Source organism: Sander lucioperca, chromosome 20 (genome assembly GCF_008315115.2).
Source record: "Sander lucioperca isolate FBNREF2018 chromosome 20, SLUC_FBN_1.2, whole genome shotgun sequence".
Classification (NCBI taxonomy): Eukaryota; Metazoa; Chordata; class Actinopteri; order Perciformes; family Percidae; genus Sander; species Sander lucioperca.
This window is the reverse complement of record NC_050192.1, coordinates 20,959,151-20,981,650: the sequence shown is the minus strand read 5'-3', so window position 1 is coordinate 20,981,650 and position 22,500 is coordinate 20,959,151. Positions and strand designations below refer to the sequence as shown.

At 45.9% G+C, this 22,500-nt stretch overlaps 3 protein-coding genes across 6 annotated transcripts in view; 2 read left to right on the top strand and 1 right to left on the bottom strand.

The window, feature by feature from the left end:
* The window catches only part of dennd6b (DENN/MADD domain containing 6B), a 19,250-nt gene extending 13,120 nt beyond the window's left edge, over positions 1-6,130 (top strand). Inside the window, exons 18-20 of one of the 2 annotated variants that reach the window (XM_031321534.2) lie at positions 1,548-1,650; positions 4,457-4,531; positions 5,704-6,130. In XM_031321534.2, coding sequence (XP_031177394.1) covers positions 1,548-1,650; positions 4,457-4,531; positions 5,704-5,826 — 301 coding nt within the window. In that variant the 3' untranslated portion in view covers positions 5,827-6,130. The remainder of the gene's footprint in view (positions 1-1,547; positions 1,651-4,456; positions 4,532-5,703) is intronic. The other variant, XM_031321535.2, reaches the window with a different exon arrangement.
* A 1,875-nt stretch (positions 6,131-8,005) lies between these two features.
* Positions 8,006-17,117, bottom strand: gcc1 (GRIP and coiled-coil domain containing 1). Of its 3 annotated transcripts, none has more exons than XM_031321515.2 (9): positions 16,925-17,117; positions 16,056-16,220; positions 15,421-15,684; positions 14,704-15,177; positions 13,399-13,590; positions 11,223-11,564; positions 11,130-11,189; positions 10,005-10,372; positions 8,006-8,629 (listed from the first exon to the last, which is right to left on the bottom strand). In XM_031321515.2, exons 2-9 carry the CDS (start codon positions 16,161-16,163, stop codon positions 8,089-8,091), a joined length of 2,349 nt encoding a protein of 782 aa, XP_031177375.1. In that variant the 5' UTR covers positions 16,164-16,220; positions 16,925-17,117; the 3' UTR covers positions 8,006-8,088. The 3 variants fall into 3 exon arrangements, with proteins under 3 accessions (XP_031177375.1, XP_035851802.1, XP_031177372.1); XM_035995909.1 differs by having other exon boundaries at positions 11,130-11,564; positions 16,056-16,178; positions 16,211-16,220; positions 16,925-17,116; XM_031321512.2 differs by having other exon boundaries at positions 11,130-11,564; positions 16,925-17,116.
* A 541-nt stretch (positions 17,118-17,658) lies between these two features.
* The window catches only part of LOC116065890 (ADP-ribosylation factor 4), a 7,750-nt gene continuing 2,908 nt past the window's right edge, over positions 17,659-22,500 (top strand). The window contains exons 1-3 of the mRNA XM_031321520.2: positions 17,659-17,901; positions 18,559-18,639; positions 21,160-21,269. Coding sequence (XP_031177380.1) covers positions 17,835-17,901; positions 18,559-18,639; positions 21,160-21,269 — 258 coding nt within the window. The 5' untranslated portion in view covers positions 17,659-17,834. The remainder of the gene's footprint in view (positions 17,902-18,558; positions 18,640-21,159; positions 21,270-22,500) is intronic.

The following is a 22,500-nucleotide window of genomic DNA, read 5'->3' as shown; positions in this document are numbered from 1 at the left end:
CGCTGTATGTCTACGCTGTATGTCCACGCTGTATGTCCACGCTGTATGTCCACGCTGTATATCTACGCTGTATGTCCACGCTGTATGTCCACGCTGTATATCTACGCTGTATGTCCACGCTGTATGTCCACGCTGTATGTCCACGCTGTATGTCCACGCTGTATGTCTACGCTGTATGTCCACGCTGTATATCTACGCTGTATGTCCACGCTGTATGTCTACGCTGTATGTCCACGCTGTATGTCCACGCTGTATGTCCACGCTGTATGTCCACGCTGTATATCTACGCTGTATGTCCACGCTGTATATCTACGCTGTATGTCCACGCTGTATATTTACGCTGTATGTCCACGCTGTATATTTACGCTGTATGTCCACGCTGTATGTCTACGCTGTATGTCTACGCTGTATGTCCACGCTGTATATCTACGCTGTATGTCTACGCTGTATGTCCACGCTGTATATTTACGCTGTATGTCCACGCTGTATATTTACGCTGTATGTCCACGCTGTATGTCTACGCTGTATGTCCACGCTGTATGTCTACGCTGTATGTCCACGCTGTATGTCCACGCTGTATGTCTACGCTGTATGTCCACGCTGTATGTCCACGCTGTATGTCCACGCTGTATGTCCACGCTGTATGTCCACGCTGTATGTCCACGCTGTATGTCTACGCTGTATGTCTACGCTGTATGTCCACGCTGTATGTCCACGCTGTATGTCCACGCTGTATGTCTACGCTGTATACAGCGTGTTATCATAAGTATCGATACTTATGTCATGTGATGCTTATGTCACGATACAATATTATTGCGATTTTAAACATATTGCAAAATTCTGCGACATATTGCAACTTATTACCTTTTTTCCAACTTCAAATTTATCCCAAATTCAAAGTACGTCCCCAAAAGGAAACTTTGTCAACATCTGTTTAATCTAAAAAGATGAATTTCTGTTTGTTCATCTCACTTCACTGTTACTGCTGCTAAATGGGTAGACAGACTGACCAACACGTATATATATATATATATATTATATACACACACGTATATGTGTGTGTATATAATATATATATATATATATATATATATATATATATATATATATATATATATATATATATATATATATATATATATGTGTGTATATAATAATAGATCCATACTTGGCGTCTGTGTATCGATACAGTATTGTCACGGAAAATATTGCGATACTATGCTGTATGGAGTTTTCCCCCACCCCTAGTTGCTACGGTGATAATCCACACGTAGTGTAGGTCAATGGAGGCCAAACGGCGTCGATAAACACGCTAAAAAACGATTATGCGTCTTGAGAACACGCCAAAATGGCGTACGGATTTACGTGTCATACATACGCCACTTAGTGACATCGTCTGCGTTTATATAAAAGTGTGTTTTTGTCGTATGTAGATGACAGAGCTCAGGTTAGATTAGGAGTTACTATGGCTACCGCTCTCACCATGGTAACCAAAATAATTTATATATATTTATGTTTTTCTTCTTCTCTGATTTATCTTCTGACAGGAAGTTCTTCCGCTCTCCGAACTTTGACGGCTGGTATCGGCATCGCCACAAAGAGATGACGCAGAAGCTGGAGAGTCTTCATCTGGAGGTCCTCTCTGACGCCGTGAGTCACACGCTGGCAGCCAATCAGAAGACTGAAACTGAGATTATATATCACACGCTGGCAGCCAATCAGAAGACTGAAACTGAGATTATATATCACACGCTGGCAGCCAATCAGAAGTCAGATACTGGGATTATATATCACACGCTGGCAGCCAATCAGAAGTCAGATACTGGGATTATATATCACACGCTGGCAGCCAATCAGAAGTCAGATACTGGGATTACATAATCAACAGTTAAATATAAACAAGATTCTTTTCCTTCGCAACTGTCATGTTTTTCTCAAATGAAGTTATTCTGTTATCAGATATACAGTACTGTTAATAAATATATATATATATATATATATATATATACACAGAGTACTGTGCAAAAGTCTTAGGCAGGTGTGTAAAAAATTGCTGTAAGCTAAGAATGCTTTCAAAAATATAAATAATGATTGTTTATTTTTATCAATTTACAAAATGCAAAGTGAGTGACCAAAAAAACATCTAAATCCCGTCAGTATTTGGTGTTACTACCCTTTGCCTTCAAACTAGAGTTTAGATTCTCGGGCCGTTATTTTCCGCCACATCCTCGGGCCGGACCCTTGATCAAGCAAATTTTTTTTTTTATCCATTACCTTATTATCCTAATTGGGTGGGGAGAAAGCTATGCCATAATCAGAAATATTATAAATATGTATATATAAGCTATATAAAAGTAACAAATGTGTACAAAAGTTAGGCTGCAGTTACTAAATGCAGCACTTCATGCGCGGAGTCTCCTCCTCTCGCATGCATCACACCAGGCCTGCTGGGCCGTATGGTGGAGCATCACACCGGGCCTGCTGGGCCGTATGGTGGAGCATCACACCGGGCCTGCTGGGCCGTATGGTGGAGCATCACACCGGGCCTGCTGGGCCGTATGGTGGAGCATCACACCGGGCCTGCTGGGCCGTATGGTGGAGCATCACACCGGGCCTGCTGGGCCGTATGGTGGAGCATCACACCAGGCCTGCTGGGCTGTATGGTGGAGCATCACACCAGGCCTGCTGGGCTGTATGGTGGAGCATCACACCGGGCCTGCTGGGCCGTATGGTGGAGCATCACACCAGGCCTGCTGGGCTGTATGGTGGAGCATCACACCAGGCCTGCTGGGCCGTATGGTGGAGCATCACACCAGGCCTGCTGGGCCGTATGGTGGAGCATCACACCAGGCCTGCTGGGCCGTATGGTGGAGCATCACACCAGGCCTGCTGGGCCGTATTGAGTATCTTAAGTGCAACATGGAGCTTGAAGATGTAAAGAAAAAAAGAAAAACAGGAGAATTACCTTTGAGCAAGTGTGGAGGAAAGTCGGAGGTATGGAAGCAGTTTAAACAAGTCGTGGGCAGTGACAATATGTTGTTCATCATTGTTTCTTTTTTTTACGTTTCTTCATTCAGATCATGTGTGATCCGTTCCATTCTGAATAAACTAACAGCAGTTTACAGCTTCGTCCTTGTTGTATTATTCTAACAGATTTCTGTAGTTCTAACAACTCTGAATTGTAGTTGAGAACGTCAGTTATAACGGCCCACGGATTAAAAAGGCGTCAGGTTTAAATCAGGCTCGGGCTCATAATTACAGTTAATGTGTCGGGCCGGGTCGGGCCGGGCCGGGCTCGGACGCAACGTGCTCGGGCTCGGGCAGGTTCGGGCTTGATTTTTTGGGCCGATCTAAGCTCTACTTCAAACCAGCATCAATTCTTATAGGTCCTTGCAAAAAGTCAGGGAATGCAGTGGTCGGCCAAGGAAACTTAGTGCAGCAGATGAAAAACACATCAAGCTTATTTCCCTTCGAAATGGGAAGATGTCCAGCAGGGCCATCAGCTCAGAACTGGTAGAAACCAGTGGGACCAGGTACACCCAGCTACTGTCTGGAGAAGATGTCCAGAAGTGGTCTTCATGGAAGAGTTGCAGCCAAAAAGCCATACCTCCGACATAGAAACAAGGCCAAGCTACTCAACTATGCACGAAAACATAGGAACATAGGAAAATGGCAGCAGGTGCTCTGGACTGATGAAATATTTGGCTGTAGCAGAAGGCCGGTTGTTGGCCGAAGGCAGCAGTGAAGCATGATGGAGGCTCCTGGCAAGTTTGGGGCTACATTTCTGCAAATGGAGTTGGAGATTTGGTCAGGATTAATGGTGTCCTCAACGCTGAGAAATACAGGAAGATACTTATCCATCATGCAATACCATCAGGGAGGCGTATGATTGGCCCCAAATGTATTCTGCAGCAGGACAACGAGCCCAAACATCCAGCCAAGGGCATTAAGAACTATCTTCAGCATAAAGAAGAACAAGAAGTCCTGGAAGTGAAGGCCTGGCCCCCACAGAGCCCTGGTCTCAGCATCATGGAGTCTGTCTGGGAGAACATGAAGAGACAGAAGGATCTGAGGAAGATCTGGGGTTAGTTCTCCAAGATGTCTGGAACAACCTACCTGCCGAGTTCATTCATAAACTTTGTGTAAGTGTACCGAGAAGAACTGATGCTGTCTTGAAGGCAAAGGGTGGTCACACCAAATATTGATGTGATTTAGATTTCTTCTGTTCATTCACTGCATTTTGGTAATTGATGAAAATAAACTATTAACACTTCCACTGTTAAAGCATTCTTAGTTTACAACATTTTTTCATATCTGCCTAAAACATATATATATATATATATATATATATATATATATATATATACACACACACACACAGTACTGTATATAGCTGCTGTAACATGTGTCTGTAAACATGTAAACATCTGGCTGTAAACATGTGTCTGTGTTTCAGGATGTGATGAGCTGGACCAGAGAGAAGTCTGAGGTGGAAATCGTCGACTTGATTCTGAAGCTCAGAGAGAAACTCGTGAGTTTACCTCTAAACCTGTACTAATACGCACCATAATACTCTGACCTGTACTAATACGCACCATAATACTCTGACCTGTACTAATACGCACCATAATACTCTGACCTGTACTAATACACACCATAATACTCTGACCTGTACTAATACACACCATAATACTCTGACCTGTACTAATACACACCATAATACTCTGACCTGTACTAATACACACCATAATACTCTGACCTGTACTAATACACACCATAATACTCTGACCTGTACTAATACACACCATAATACTCTGACCTGTACTAATACGCACCATAATACTCTGACCTGTACTAATACACACCATAATACTCTGACCTGTACTAATACACACCATAATTCTCTGACCTGTACTAATACGCACCATAATACTCTGACCTGTACTAATACGCACCATAATACTCTGACCTGTACTAATACGCACCATAATACTCTGACCTGTACTAATACACACCATAATACTCTGACCTGTACTAATACACACCATAATACTCTGACCTGTACTAATACACACCATAATACTCTGACCTGTACTAATACACACCATAATACTCTGACCTGTACTAATACACACCATAATACTCTGACCTGTACTAATACACACCATAATACTCTGACCTGTACTAATACACACCATAATACTCTGACCTGTACTAATACACACCATAATTCTCTGACCTGTACTAATACGCACCATAATACTCTGACCTGTACTAATACGCACCATAATACTCTGACCTGTACTAATACGCACCATAATACTCTGACCTGTACTAATACGCACCATAATACTCTGACCTGTACTAATACGCACCATAATACTCTGACCTGTACTAATACGCACCATAATACTCTGACCTGTACTAATACGCACCATAATACTCTGACCTGTACTAATACACACCATAATACTCTGACCTGTACTAATACACACCATAATACTCTGACCTGTACTAATACGCACCATAATACTCTGACCTGTACTAATACACACCATAATACTCTGACCTGTACTAATACACACCATAATACTCTGACCTGTACTAATACACACCATAATACTCTGACCCTGTACTAATACACACCATAATACTCTCTGTGGTAACAGGAAGTGGTAACAGGAAGTGGGGACTGTGTTTCAGAGTAAAGCTCGGCGCCAGCAGCTGCAGGTGAAGGACGGCGTTCTAGAGAAACTGGACGGATTCCTCGCCGCGGCCATCGGCTCGCTGCCCGCCGATCTGCACACGGCCCTCTACACTCGCTGATCTGCACACGGCCCTCAACACTCGCTGATCTGCACACGGCCCTCTACACTCGCTGATCTGCACACGGCCCTCTACACTCGCTGATCTGCACACGGCCCTCTACGCTCGCTGATCTGCACACGGCCCTCTACACTCACTGATCATGTGACTCCACACAGGATTACATTTTATGTTTTTCAATTTCAGCTTCGCGTTTCATATTATTCAAGATTTATAAAACCAGTTTTTTTCATTTAAAACTAAAAGTTAAAGAGTAATTTAGTTTAGTTTTTTCAACCCTGGACTCTCTGTCTGAGTGTCTGAGTGTGTCTGAGTGTCTGTGTCTGTGTCTGTGTGTGTGTGTGTGTGTGTGTGTGTGTGTGTGTGTGTGTGTGTGTGTGTGTGTGTGTGTGTGTCTGATGGAACAACAATCTGTGAAACTGGTCCAGTATTAAACCAGAACCAAGCTGTACTGTATCCCTACAGGACTAATGTTCAGCAGCAGTTAGAGTCACTAAAAGTTCTGTTGTTGCTGCTGACAGACTCAGATTATTATTCTAAGAGTCTGACAACATTATGGGATGGATCCCTACAGAGATAGACCTTTTAGTTTAACATGAAACAGCCCTGAAATCACCATCACTACACTACACCAGACTCCATGTAAATAATCAGGACTTTTAGCGTGTATAGAGCCAGCATATTTCCACCAGACTCCATGTAAATAATCAGCACTTTTAGCGTGTAGAGAGCCAGCATATTTCCACCAGACTCCATGTAAATAATCAGGACTTTTAGCGTGTATAGAGCCAGCATATTTCCACCAGACTCCATGTAAATAATCTGTACTTTTAGCGTGTATAGAGCCAGCATATTTCCACATGTAAATGGGTGAATTAAACCAGAGTGGTGATTGTTGGAACAATGGAAAGATGAACCAAGACGGCATTTGATAGTTTGATTTAGTTTCTGTCCACTTTGAATGAAGTGTGTTTTACCATGATAAAAGTCCTGATTATTTACATGGAGTCTGGTGGGGAGGGATTAACGTAAACATTACAGCTTGGTTCTTGTTTAGTACTGGACCAGTTTCAGAGATTCTTGTTCTCATCAGACACAAACATGGAGACAGAGAGTCCAGGTTGAAATTAACAGAAGTTACTTTTATGTTTTTAATTATAATGAAAATAAAGAAATGTTTTTTTATTCCATTTTGTTTTTATTTAAAGGATAGATCTTTGTAACATCAGACCAGATGAAGTTATGTTTTATATCTGACTGAACTCAGTGAATGTAATATTAATATTGTAATTAATTAATTTTGTTAATCTGAAACTGTAAATATTTAGTTTTGATTTGAAAAGTAAAACCTGAATCATGTTCACATTATTATTATTATTATTATTATGGTGTATATTGATCCGTTTGTTGATGTGAATGATGTATGATAATGAATTATTAAACGTGTGTTTCGGCGTGATGAACAGGAACCAAACGGAGTCTGAAGCAGGAAAATAGTTTAATTTAGACTTTAATATACAGATCAGTTAGATGAAGAACTACATTACCCAGAGTCCCGTTCATGTTTAATGTTACAGAATGTTTCCTCACAATTAATGTTCATATTCACACAGAAACCAGATTTAATTTACTGTTGTATAGTGTGTGTGTGTGTGTGTGTGTGTGTGTGTGTGTGTGTGTGTGTGTGTCTGATGATTTCTTGGCGGTGACGTTGCTTCTTCTTTACGTGTTACCTGTTGAAGAACTTCATTACCCAGAGTTCCCTGTGACTGAATGTTTCCTCCGAGTGAGCCTCAGTCATAGAGGTCAGGTCTGGTGCTGGTCCAGCAGGGGGCGCTGGTCTCTAGCCGTTAGCCGTTAGCCGTTAGCCTGGCTGACCTTCATTCACGGCCCATTACCACACCAACAAAAACGCTCAAATGCCTCTGGTCCTTCAACCAATCAGAGCGAGGAAGGAGATGACGCATCAACGTTGCTGCGCTATCGTCATCGTGTAGAGCCCGCCTCTAGGGTTGTGATTGGTGTAAAGCCCGCCACAACGGTTGTGATTGGTGTAAAGCCCGCCACAACGGTTGTGATTGGTGTAAAGCCCGCCACAACGGTTGTGATTGGTGTAAAGCCCGCCACAACGGTTGTGATTGGTGTAAAGCCCGCCACAACGGTTGTGATTGGTGTAAAGCCCTCCACAGCAGGAGGAATGAGAGGGGGGAACGCCAGAGCAGGGGGAATGCCAGAGCAGGGGGAATGAGGCTGTGTGTGTGTCTATCTGGCGTTGGGCCACCAGGTGGCGCCGTGGCCCCGCAGCACGCGGAGCTTCTCCTGCGGGCTGAAATGCAGGATGGTGAGGATGGCGCCCAGCGTCTGCTGGCGGCCGCTGGCGTCCGGCAGCGTGAGGAACTGGTAGAGGACGTTCTTCAGGTACTCCATGTTGGCGCCCTCGCGGCCGCGGTCTCGCAGCAGTTTGTCCAGCTGTCCCCTCAGAGCCGCCTCCTCCTCGCCGTGGCGCTCGCCGTCCGCTACCAGGCGCGCCCGCAGGTGGTGCACGTCCTCCTCCAGCCCGTGCTTCTGGCGCCGCAACGCGCTGAGCTCCGCCTCCTTCCGGGCCAGCTGCTCGGCGTACAGCAGCAGCGTGGGCTCGCCGGGCGCCGCCCGCCGCAGTGCCGCCGCGATGATGTCACCCTCGCTCTCCGCGGCGGGCTCCGCCTCGACGGGCGGGGGATCGATGCCGTTGCTGCAGCGCGGCACGGCGGCCGCACGGAGACGCTCCAGCTCCTGGTCCTTCTCCTGCAGCAGCGCCAGCGTCCTGAAATACAAATACTGGTCATTAGCAGTACTACCGCAAATACTACTGCAGTAATACCATTACATAATAAGGTAGGACAACATGTACTAGTTTCAGAGCTGGAAGGATTGAGTGTGTACTATGGTAGTTTGAGTGTGTACTATGAGTGTGTACTATGGTAGTATGAGTGTGTACTATGGTAGTATGAGTGTGCACTATGGTAGTATGAGTGTGTACTATGAGTGTGTACTATGGTAGTTTGTGTGTATACTTTGGTAGTATGAGTGTGTACTATGGTAGTATGAGTGTGTACTAAGGTAGTATGAGTGTGTACTATGGTAGTATGAGTGTGTACTATGAGTGTGTGCTATGGTAGTTTGTGTGTGTACTATGGTAGTATGAGTATGTACTATGAGTGTGTACTATGGTAGTTTGTGTGTGTACTATGGTAGTATGAGTGTGTACTATGGCAGTATAAGTGTGTACTAAGGTAGTATGAGTGTGTACTAAGGTAGTATGAGTGTGTACTATGGTAGTATGAGTGTGTACTATGGCAGTATGAGTGTGTACTATGGTAGTATGAGTGTGTACTAAGGTAGTATGAGTGTGTACTATGGCAGTATAAGTGTGTACTAAGGTAGTATGAGTGTGTACTATGGCAGTATAAGTGTGTACTAAGGTAGTATGAGTGTGTACTATGGTAGTATGAGTGTGTACTATGGTAGTATGAGTGTGTACTATGAGTGTGTGCTATGGTAGTTTGTGTGTGTACTATGGTAGTATGAGTGTGTACTATGGTAGTATGAGTGTGTACTAAGGCAGTATGAGTGTGTACTAAGGCAGTATGAGTGTGTACTAAGGTAGTATGAGTGTGTACTAAGGTAGTATGAGTGTGTACTATGGCAGTATGAGTGTGTACTAAGGTAGTATGAGTGTGTACTACGGTGTGTACTATGGCAGTATGAGTGTGTACTATGGTAGTATGAGTGTGTACTATGGTAGTATGAGTGTGTACTATGGTAGTATGAGTGTGTACTATGGCAGTATGAGTGTGTACTAAGGTAGTATGAGTGTGTACTATGGTAGTATGAGTGTGTACTATGGTAGTATGAGTGTGTACTAAGGTAGTATGAGTGTGTACTATGGTAGTATGAGTGTGTACTATGGTAGTATGAGTGTGTACTATGGCAGTATGAGTGTGTACTATGGCAGTATGAGTGTGTACTATGGCAGTATGAGTGTGTACTAAGGTAGTATGAGTGTGTACTAAGGTAGTATGAGTGTGTACTATGGTAGTATGAGTGTGTACTATGGTAGTATGAGTGTGTACTATGGTAGTATGAGTGTGTACTATGGCAGTATGAGTGTGTACTATGGTAGTTTGGTAGATGTGAACCTGTCTCTCTGTTTGTGTAGCTCCGCCTCCAGCCTCAGCAGTGCGTCTCGCTGCAGCGCCTCCAGGCGCTCCACTTCCTGTCTGTGAGCGATCTGATTGGCCGTGGCTTGCTGCTGGCGCTCCTCCAGGGCGCGGTGGTGGCGAGTCTCGGCCTCGTCGCTCTGGATCCGCAGGTTGATGTACTTCTCCTTCAGCTCGGCCAGCTGGTCCCGCACCTCCTCCAGCTCCTTGGCCTGGCAGCCATCTTTGGCGTTCTTGTTCTTCAGAACGACCTGCGCCCGCAGCTTGTAGCGCTCAAACTCGTCCCGCAGCTGCCTCAGCTCCTGGTGGTAGGCCGCCGCCGAGGCCTCGCCAACGCCCGGAAACTCCTCCACAGAGGGACAGAGCAGAACCACGTTACGCCACTTTCCTAAAGCCAAATGGCGTGTTATCTGGACGCATTTTGAGCTATCCACGCTGTATGTCTACGCTGTATACAGCTATACTGTATATATACTGTAGTATATACAGTATATATATACTATACTGTATATATACAGTATATATACTGTATATATACAGTATATATACGTATATATACAGTATATATACAGTATATATACAGTATATAGTATATAGTATATTGCAGAATGCTAGCGTGTTATGGGCAACAACAACTCAACCTGTAAGAAATCAAAAGGACAGAAGTACTCGTTCATTCAGCTTTCGACCTGTAATCCATGTTGAACTTACAAAAACTACAATCAGATCTGAGATTTCGCAACGACAATCAGGCGAAAGAGACAAATTTAGCCTCTAGCTCCATAGACTCCCATTCATTTAGCGTGTGTGCGAGTGTGTGTGTGTGTGTGTGTCTGTGCGTGTGTGCGTGCGTGCGTGCGTGTCTGTGTGTGTGTGTGTGTGTGTGTGTCTGTGCGTGTCTGTCTGTGTGTGTGTGTGTGTGTGTGTGTGTGTGTGTGTGTGTGTGCATGCATGTGTGTGTGTGTGTGTGTGTGTGTGTGTGTGTGTGTGTGTGTGTGCGTGCGTGCGTGCGTGTCCCTAGTGGAACTCTGGTGGAACTGCAGCCACATTTGATAAAATGGGGCTGAATGTGGAGTGAACAGTAGACGGGCTCTGGCGCCGTACCTCCAGGTCCTGGATGTTCTGCGTGATGTGTTCAGGGTCCCTCTGGATGTTCTGCGTGATGTGTTCACGGTCCCTCTGGATGTTCTGCGTGATGTGTTCAGGGTCCCTCTTTGCCGCCAGCTGCAGCAGCTTCTTCACTTTCTCCAGCTTCTCCTTCAGCACGCCGACGTCCAGCTGGGACTCGTCCACACCGAGGTCAGAGGTCGCCCTGCTGGCGGCGAGGTTAGAGGTCATCGCCATGGCGAGCGTCTTGTTCTCGGCGTCCAGCTGCAGGATGCGCTCTCGGAGTCTCTGCGCCGCCATCTGCTCTCGCTGCCTCGCCTTCTCGCAGCCGCCCAGCAGCTCTGACAGCTCCGACACACGCTGCTCTAGACCGGCCGCACGCCGCTCAGCGCACTGAGCACGCTCAGTAGCACGCTCCTCCGCCTCACTCGCCTGCACACACACACACACACACACACACACACACACACACACACACACACACACACACACACAGAGAGAGATTTAGTTGAACTCTGAATGGTCTAACGGAGACCAGGCTAACAGCCAGGATTTATTAATCCTGGAGCCTTTTCTAATCACCCAGCAGTGGTTTTACCCTATTATTATTATTATTATTATTATTATTATTATTATTATTATTATTATTATTATTATTATCAGCCTACATTAAAATACAACAGGTGCATATCTGTTCAGTAAAGCACTGTTATATAAAGTTGGGACCATTATTATTTTTAATAATTATTCATGTGACAGTCATTGTTCCTGTTATATTGCTGTATGAAGACTGCTGTTCATATTGTTGTTAGAAGTTTGATGAATATATTATGGCAGTTGTTGAGATAATTAGAAAAGGCTGATAACATTTAAATGTGTTTTAAATGAGGTCAGTGATGAAGGATAATAATAATAATAATAATAATAATAATAATAATAATAATAATATAAAGTGCTGTACACGTGTTAGTGGTTCCAACAATGGCAGACTGGTCAGGGACAAATACACCTTTAACTATTTTAGTTGATTTATTTCTTTTAGTATTCTTTAACAAAGGACCATGTATGTTCCTCTTCCATGTGCATTGTATTTGACATTCTTAGCACACAATTTGTGTTCTCTCCGGTGAACTGGGACTATAATTTGGGAGGATTGTACAATTTAAAGAACATATCCTAATTGTACAATCCTCCCAAATGATAGTCTTAGTTCACTGGACCAGTAACTATCTAGTGATGTAGACTACTGGACATTCATGTACCAACAGGGAGAGGACACCTCAGTGGTTTATGACCTTATATCTAGCTGGGGGGGGAATAACTGATGAATAGACTCTGTTCCAGTCATGTTTACAGTGTGCATGGGATGTACCACTTAATTATCTTTATAGTTCCTAGATGTTAGAGTCACATTTCTTCAGCCTTTCTTTTCTATGTCCATATAGACCTACTAGGGAGCAAAGCTTACAATACATAAAGAAGGAAACTGCCTCTGTAAAAAACAAAAAAGTGAGAAAAGACGTGGTGAGGCGGACCGACTGAATGATATATCTAAAAATATACATTTACCAACTGCTGCTCTTAAATGAAACCATTTAAGGAGTTAGCTCATTATTTCCACAAAAACCTCTTACACACTCTGCCTGAAAAGCGAGCAGTGGGAGTGAATATATTCCATAGGTAATTTATTACTATATTATTAATGTATTGAACGGTATGGCAGTTCCAGTTCAGAGCAGTGGTCAGTTAATGTATGTTTAGGCTACGAGTCGCTCCGTGATCGTCTGCCTCCCTTTCTCTGCTGGCTGATACAGCGGCCGGCTTCCTTTTTTACAGACGGGTTCACGTGCTGCTCACTGTGTGAAGAATGCATCAGTCAATCTGTGATGATACCGTGGTCTATTTAAGAAAGCCGTGGACGAGCACTTATCCCAGCTATCTACACCTGACTGACGTAGCTTCACCTTCTCATCCTGACTGACGTAGCTTCACCTTCTCATCCTGACGTAGCTTCACCTTCTCATCCTGACGTAGCTTCACCTTCTCATCCTGACGTAGCTTCACCTTCTCATCCTGACTGACGTAGCTTCACCTTCTCATCCTGACTCGGCAAACGTGCAACCGATTGAGCCGCAATGAGCGGACCACGCTAAGTCAAGCTGCGCTTTGTTAGTTATCCTGGATTTCTTCATTCTACTTTTGTGCAACAGGCCCCCAGTCTGAGTTTAGCCTGGTTTAATTTAGCCTGGTTTAGCCTGGTTCGTACCTTCCTGGTCTGGACGTCGCTCTGCGTCTGGAAGAGGGTCTTCAGCTGCGTCAGCTCTCGCTGTAGCTCGTCCAATCGGGGATCAGGTCTGCTGTGATGTCGCTCGGTGGCGAGCAGCTTCTCCTTCAGCTCGTCTCTCTCCTCCCTCACCTGGCTCAGGTGAGCCTCAGACTCCGCCCCCCGCTCCACCGCCTGAGGTCACAAAAATGTCAAATGAAGTGAAAAAAAGACAAAATATACATACATGTATATATAATGTGTGTTAGCATCTCTACCTGTGTGTTAGCATCTCTACCTGCCAATTAGCATCTCTACCTGTGTGTTAGCATCTCTACCTGCGTGTTAGCATCTCTACCTGTGTGTTAGCATCTCTACCTGTGTGTTAGCATCTCTACCTGTGTGTTAGCATCTCTACCTGTGTGTTAGCATCTCTACCTGCCAATTAGCATCTCTACCTGTGTGTTAGCATCTCTACCTGCCAATTAGCATCTCTACCTGTGTGTTAGCATCTCTACCTGCGTGTTAGCATCTCTACCTGTGTGTTAGCATCTCTACCTGTGTGTTAGCATCTCTACCTGAGTGTTAGCATCTCTACCTGTGTGTTAGCATCTCTACCTGTGTGTTAGCATCTCTACCTGAGTGTTAGCATCTCTACCTGCGTGTTAGCATCTCTACCTGCGTGTTAGCATCTCTACCTGAGTGTTAGCATCTCTACCTGCGTGTTAGCATCTCTACCTGAGTGTTAGCATCTCTACCTGAGTGTTAGCATCACTACCTGTGTGTTAGCATCTCCACCTGAGTGTTAGCATCTCTACCTGCGTGTTAGCATCTCTACCTGCGTGTTAGCATCTCTACCTGAGTGTTAGCATCTCTACCTGTGTGTTAGCATCTCTACCTGAGTGTTAGCATCTCTACCTGCGTGTTAGCATCTCTACCTGCGTGTTAGCATCTCTACCTGTGTGTTAGCATCTCTACCTGCGTGTTAGCATCTCTACCTGCGTGTTAGCATCTCTACCTGAGTGTTAGCATCTCTACCTGTGTGTTAGCATCTCATCTCTACCTGAGTGTTAGCATCTCTACCTGTGTGTTAGCATCTCTACCTGTGTGTTAGCATCTCTACCTGTGTGTTAGCATCTCTACCTGCGTGTTAGCATGTCTACCTGCGTGTTAGCATCTCTACCTGCGTGTTAGCATCTCTACCTGTGTGTTAGCATCTCATCTCTACCTGAGTGTTAGCATCTCTACCTGCGTGTTAGCATCTCTACCTGTGTGTTAGCATCTCTACCTGTGTGTTAGCATCTCTACCTGAGTGTTAGCGAGCAGCGTGGCGTTGGCGTCCTGGAGGTGGAGCTCTGCGTCCTGCCTCAGGTCTCTCTCCTGCTGCAGGATCCTCTGCAACTCCCGTAGCTGCGTGGCGTGATCGGCCGTCTCCTGCGCCCTCTCGTGCTGCTGCGTGATGACGCGGGCGCGGCTCTCCGCCAGCTGTTGCTGCAGGGCGCTGACCTCCGCCTCCCGCTGCGCCAGCGCGCCCGCCAGCCGCTCCTGCAGCTCCTCCACTTCCTGTTTCAGCTGCCGCTTGTCGGCCTGGAAGTTCGCCTCCATCCTCGACTTCTCGTGCGTCACCGTGGCGATGGCGCTGGTGAGCGTGCTCAGTTGGTTCTTCAGCTGCGCCGCTCGCCGCTCCGTCTCGGTGCTGGGAGGGGGCGTGGCCTGCTGCTGAGGCTCCGCCCCCACGGTGACGCTCTCCGGACCGACGGCGTCCGCGTCCAACCGGCGCGCCTGCGGGAAGAAAACGTGTGTCATTAGAACCGTGAGGACGCCATTCAGCGCTCTGTAGCGGCGTTCGTCGTAACAAATGTTTATCCACAGAGGGACAGAGCAGAACCACATTACGCCACTTTCCTAACGCCAAATGGCGTGTTATCTGCACGCATTTTGAGCTATCCACGCTGTATGTCTACGCTGTATACAGCGGACGTAAACATTGTGCAGAGAACATACAATTAACTCTTGGTTCAGTACCGTTGAGGCGGACTTCCCTGCCGGTTCTGCCGGGTCGTCCTCGCTCTGGCTCCCCCTGGCGGTCTCGCTGGCCGTGTCCGCAGACGCGGCCGTGTCCACGCTGTCCTCGCTGTGCAGCGAGCAGCCGTCCTCTGGCGGCTCTGAGCCGTCCGGGCCCGGCTGGTTCTGGTCCAGGTCCACATCCTGGCTCACCGACAGAACCTTCAGACTGGCCTCCAGCGCCTCCTTCTCCTTCAGCAGACTCTTGTAGGCTCGGACCACATCCTTAGAGTAGGGAGATACCATTATACCTTAGACTAGGGGTAGGGAGATACCATTATACCTTAGACTAGGGGTAGGGAGATACCATTATACCTTAGACTAGGGGTAGGGAGATACCATTATACCTTAGACTAGGGGTAGGGAGATACCATATTATATATGTGGTCTATCAGCTGTGGTCTATCAGCTGATTTCGGGTCCTGGCCTCATTCGTGCAGTGACTTTGTGTCTATTGGCGTCTTGCCGTGGACTTTGTATGAAATCACGCCAAATTCACATTAAACGCGTTTGGTGGGAACACGGCATCAGAACAACAAGATTTACTCAGATCTTAAAGTCTAGTTTAGAGTCCTGCCATCTGGTTCTGGACCTACCTTGAAGCGGGTCTGGTACTGGACCAGCTGCTTCTTCTGGGCCTCGATAGTGTCCAGCAGCTCCTTCCTGCCGCCACCGCCGCCGAAACTCATCCCGAACTTCTCCATGACAACGCCGGGCCGGTCAGACCGGATCCATCAGAACTCAGAACACCTCTGCTGGTTCTGAGAAGAGACACAACAGCCATCTTAACTAGGGTTACACACACACACACACACACACACACACACACACACACAGACACACACACACACACACACACACAGAGACACACAGAGACACACACAGAGACACACACACACACACACACACACACACACACACACAGACACACACACACACACACACACACACACACACACACACACACACACAGAGACACACAGAGACACACACAGAGACACACACACACACACACACACACACAGAGACACACACACACACACACACACACACACACACACACACACACACACACACACACACACACACACACAGAGACACACACAGAGACACACACACACAGAGACACACACACACACACACACACACAGAGACACACACAGAGACACACACACACACACACACACAGACACGCGCACACACACACACACACACACACACACACACACACAGACAGACAGACAGACAGACACACACACACTTATTACAATTATTTAAATTAAAAACCAGGAAATGTTTTTAACATTAAATTAATTAATTAATAATTAAATTATTAACGTTTATGTTTAAACTGTCATGTTCATAAAGTAACTAAAGTAGAAGAGTAACGTTACTTTGAGTAAAGGAGTAAAATAAACAGACACCGACATTATCTCCGGTGTTTCCGGTGTTTCCCGGTTCCTACCCGGTGAGCAGCTTCCGGTAGCTTTTAACGATCCGGAACCGGAACAAAAAACCTCCAAAAGTTGATGAATTTCATCCGAAAACTGCAAATATTAAACACATAAACTCCGAGATCAGTCTGTCAGAGAACAGCCGCCATGTTGGTCTGAACCGGAAGTGGAGACGGAGGGGGCGGGAATCTGGTGCTGCGTTCAATGTTCAACGCAGTCCGGAATATACAGACTCACGTCGTTTAATATTAATTTTAATGGCTCAATAAGTTTATTTTCTCTTTTTAAACTTATTTAATATAAAGTTAAAACAATAATAAAAGTATTTTAATAGAATTTATTCATTTTTATATTGATTGTTTCTTATTTTCTGTTATTTCTGTATATATTTAAAAATATTTAATGTTAAAATGAATTTAAATGCATTTTTTTCTCTTTTTAAACTTTCCTGCCAAATTATTTAATTCATTACACAAAAGCTAATATAATAACATGATAATAATAAGTATATCATTGAACAAAATGAGAGAAAACAAAGAAAAACTAAAACATGAAAATCAAATAAAAAGGTAATAAATGTTCAGGGTTTTAAGGTACATAATCATATTTCCTTTAAACAATCTTGTAGTATATTTTTCATACATATTTATTCATTTTATTTCGGGGATTGAACGTCTTTCCAGTAGAAATTAAACGCAACATGTTTTTTTGTTTGTGTTTCAATAAAGTTGTATTGAACGAGTGACGTCATTTCTTCCGCGTTGGCCTGGACGTGGCACCGAGGAGGAGCTGCTGATTCTCCGGTGTTTCTGCGCCTGTTCCCGCGGCTCTGAGCAGCTTCTCCCGGACTCCCCGGATCTCTTTCTCCCCCCGCCGGGTTCCTAGTCTCCCGCCGCTGAACCGGGACTGCTTTTATCAACAATGGGGCTGACGATCTCGTCTCTGTTCTCCAAGTTCTTCGGGAAGAAGCAGATGCGGATCCTGATGGGTGGGTTCTAGCCTCAACCCGCGGCTAAAAGGGATACAGCTACCGTTACGTTACGTTACCAGAGCAACAGTTTAGACACCGAAACAAGTAGTACGTTTAGTAAAAAGATTGGGTTTGGGTTAAAACACTCCAGAGGAACAAACACGCGTTTCCTGGGTGAAAGCACAACAATTATATTATGATATTATATTGGATTATGTGAGATTTTGGGTAAGTTTACGTAACTTCCGCCCGTAGCTGTATCCCTCCTAGCCTTAACCCGCGGCTATGCTAGCTAGCTCCGAGACTAACCGACCAGGCACCGGCGTTTTTCCCTCTGATATAAATACATTTCCAAACCGACTTATGAACCGGTTCTCAGATGTTTAGTCCCGCCTGGTTGAACTGAAACTCCAACTTTAACTGAAGTTAAAATAAATAGGCGCTAACACGGCCAGAAGCTAACACGGCCAGAAGCTAACACAGCCAGAAGCTAACACAGCTAGCCGCCAGTTGGAGTCTGATGTAGAGTAGCCGTTAGCCGTTAATATAACGGTTCTGACGGCCTGTCAGCGTCAATTTAACGGCTGTTTTTAACGCTTTATCTCTGCGTTCAAATGTTAAACTGAAGTTAGTAACAGTGAAGTGTTTAAAAGTCTGATATATGTCTTGTTTCAGTCGGTTTGGACGCAGCTGGAAAAACAACGATCCTGTACAAACTGAAGCTCGGAGAGATCGTCACCACCATCCCAACTATCGGTGAGTCATCATTAACCGGGAACATCTGTTACTGATCACAGAGCCTAACTCAAGTCTCTCTAACTTACTGATTTAAAAGGTAACACGGTTTTATTCCGCCCTGGACTCTGTCTGTGTGTGTGTGTGTGTGTGTGTGTGTGTGTGTGTGTGTGTGTGTGTGTGTGTGTGTGTGATGGAACAACAATCTGTGAAACTGGTCCAGTATTAAACCAGGACCAAGCTGTAATGTAACCCTACAGGACTAATGTTCAGCAGCAGTTAGTCACTAACCCACCAGACTCCATGTAAATAATCAGGACTTTTATCATGGTAAAACACACTTCATTCAAAGTGGACAGAAACTAAATCAAACTATCAAAAGCCGCCTTGGTTCATCTTTCCACTGTTCCAACAATCACCACTCTGGTTTGGTTGAAATAAACCCTTAATTCACCCATTTACATGTGGAGATATGCTGGCTCTATACACGCTAAAAGTCCTGATTATTTACATGGAGTCTGGTGGAGATATGCTGGCTCTATACACGCTAAAAGTCCTGGTTATTTACATGGAGTCTGGTGGGTTTGGTGATGGTGATTTCGGGGCTGTTGTCAGACTCCAGCCGCCCCGTCCCTTTTTTTTTTTGCAGGTTTTCCCGCTTACAAAGCATGTAGAGGTCTGTAATTTTTATCATAGGTACTCTTCAACTGTGATGGAATCTAAAACAAAAATCCAGAAAATCACATTGTATGATTTTTAAGTAATTAATTTGCATTTTATTGCATGACATAAGTATTTGATACATCAGAAAAGCAGAACTTAATATTTGGAACAGAATATACAGAAACCTTTGTTTGCAGTTACAGAGATCAAACGTTTCCTGTAGTTCTTGACCAGGTTTGCACACACTGCAAAGATGTTCTATTGGGTTCAGGTCTGGAGACTGGCTAGGCCACTCCAGGACCTGGAGATGCTTCTTACGGAGCCACTCCTTAGTTGCCCTGGCTGTGTGTTTCGGGTCCTTGTCATGCTGGAAGACCCAGCCACGACCCATCTTCAATGCTCTCACTGAGGGAAGGAGGTTGTTGGCCAAGATCTGGCGATACATGGCCCCATCCATCCTCCCCTCAACACGGTGCAGTCGTCCTGTCCCCTTTGCAGAAAAGCATCCCCAAAGAATGATGTTTCCACCTCCATGCTTCACGGTTGGGATGGTGTTCTTGGGGTTGGACTCATCCTTCTTCCTCCAAACACGGCGAGTGGGGTTTAGACCAAAAAGCTCTATTTTTGTCTCATCAGACCACATGATCTTCTCCCATTCCTCCTCTGGATCATCCAGATGGTCATTAGCAAGCTTCAGACGGGCCTGGACATGCGCTGGCTTGAGCAGGGGGACCGTGCGTGCGCTGCAGGATTTTAATCCATGACGGCGTAGTGTGTTACTAATGGTTTTCTTTGAGACTGTGGTCCCAGCTCTCCTCAGGTCATTGACCAGGTCCTGCCGTGTAGTTCTGGGCTGATCCCTCACCTTCCTCATGATCATTGAGACCCCACGAGGTGAGATCTTGCATGGAGCCCCAGACCGAGGGAGATTGACCGTCATCTTGAACTTCTTCCATGTTCTAATAATTGCGCCAACAGTTGTTGCCTTCTCACCAAGCTGCTTGCCTATTGTCCTGTAGCCCATCCCAGCCTTTATCCCTGATGTCCTTACACAGCTCTCTGGTCTTGGCCATTGTGGAGAGGTTGGAGTCTGTTTGGTAGAGTGTGTGGACAGGTGTCTTTTATACAGGTAACCAGTTCAAACAGGTGCAGTTAATACAGGTGATGAGTGGAGAACAGGAGGGCTTCTTAAAGAACAACTAACAGGTCTGTGAGAGACGGAATTCTTACTGGTTGGTAGGTGATCAAATACTTACGTCATGCAATAAAATGCACATTAATTATTTAAAAATCATACAATGTGATTTTCTGGATTGTTTTAGATTCTCTCCCAGTTGAAGAGTACCTATGATAAAGTTACAGACCTCTACGTGGTTTGGAAGTAGGAAAACCTGCTAAATCAGCCGTGGATCAAATACTTGTTCTCTCCACTGTATACTGACGTGCAAATTAATCGCACAACCACCGTCTCCGGTGTGTAAGGATTGGTTAGCTGCTTCTTTAATGTTCTGAATGAGAACCGAGCCTTTAAAGGAACTCTAGGCAGCGTCTCCCTCATTCAGCCAGCTGCACTTCATGAGTCCACCTGTAGGGGACCAACGCTGGAAACATGCCTAGTGGTCCTTTAACTTCTCGTCTCGGTGGTCGAGAGATCCAGATGTTGGGGGGTGATTATACAGATGTTGGGGGGGGGGGGGGGTAGGTGTACAGATGTTGTCCAGATGTTGGGGGGGTAGTTATCCAGATGTTGGGGGGGTAGTTATCCAGATGTTATCCAGATGTTGGGGGGTAGTTATCCAGATGTTGGGGGGTAGTTATTCAGATGTTATCCAGATGTTGTGGGGTAGTTATCCAGATGTTGTGGGTTCTGTGTTCCAGGCTTTAATGTGGAGACGGTCGAGTATAAGAACATCTGTTTCACAGTCTGGGACGTCGGAGGCCAGGACAAGATCCGTCCTCTCTGGAGACACTACTTCCAGAACACACAGGTACAGAACCAGAACCAGGTCCAGAACACACAGGTACAGAACCAGAACCAGGTCCAGAACACACAGGTACAGAACCAGAACCAGGTCCAGAACACACAGGTACAGAACCAGAACCAGGTCCAGAACACACAGGTACAGGACCAGGTCCAGAACACACAGGTACAGGACCAGGTCCAGAACACACAGGTACAGAACCAGGACCAGAACACACAGGTCCAGAACACAGGTACAGAACACACAGGTACAGAACCAGGACCAGGTCCAGAACACACAGGTACAGAACCAGGTCCAGAACACACAGGTACAGAACCAGGTCCAGAACACACAGGTCCAGGACCAGGTCCAGGTCCAGAACAGTTTGTACGATTCGCTGCTCTCTAGCTACGCATTTTGTTGCATCTTTCATGTCGCCGGTTTCAGTTTCTATGTGATCTATATCTATGACGTTGATTCTGCTGCTGAGCCACAGCGTGGAAGTGGAGTGAAAACCTTTCGGCCAATCAGAGCACTGCATTTTAACCCTCCGCCCACCTGCCCCTCCTAGCCAAACGCTTCGCACATTTAACTCCCTTGAGTGGCTCCAGCGAGCCCGGCCGGCCTGATAACTGTGGGCTAGTACGCCCTGGCTGAACCGCCTCAAACACAGGTCAGAAACACAGCGAGTTCTTGACAGCTATCGGGAGAGACGGCCTTGCCTCCACATGTCCAGGCTACCTCATCACGCCTTCTGCACCGTGTGCAAGACAGACATCGATATCATTCACGAAGGGGCAACAGGTAACAAACGCAGTCCCACTCGCAAATACTGAGTTGGGTTAGGGTTGATATGAATCAGGTATGGCTGCAGCCTGGAGACCTCCGTCTCAGGCCTCCCAGCTCACTAACATTACTTCATTAGGAAATAAGTCATGATTTCGTAGCTATTCTGAACATCTGAATTTAGCGTTGGACATGCCCAGGGAGGAGTGTGAGACGGGAGGAGTGTGAGACGGGAGGAGTGTGAGACGGGAGGAGTGTGAGACGGGAGGAGTGTGAGACGGGAGGAGTGTGAGACGGGAGGAGTGTGAGACGGGAGGAGCGTGAGGAGCGTGAGACGGGAGGACGTGAGGAGCGTGAGGAGTGTGAGACGGGAGGACGTGAGGAGCGTGAGGAGTGTGAGACGGGAGGACGGGAGGAGCGTGAGGATGTGAGACGGGAGGACGTGAGGAGCGTGAGACGTGAGGAGCGTGAG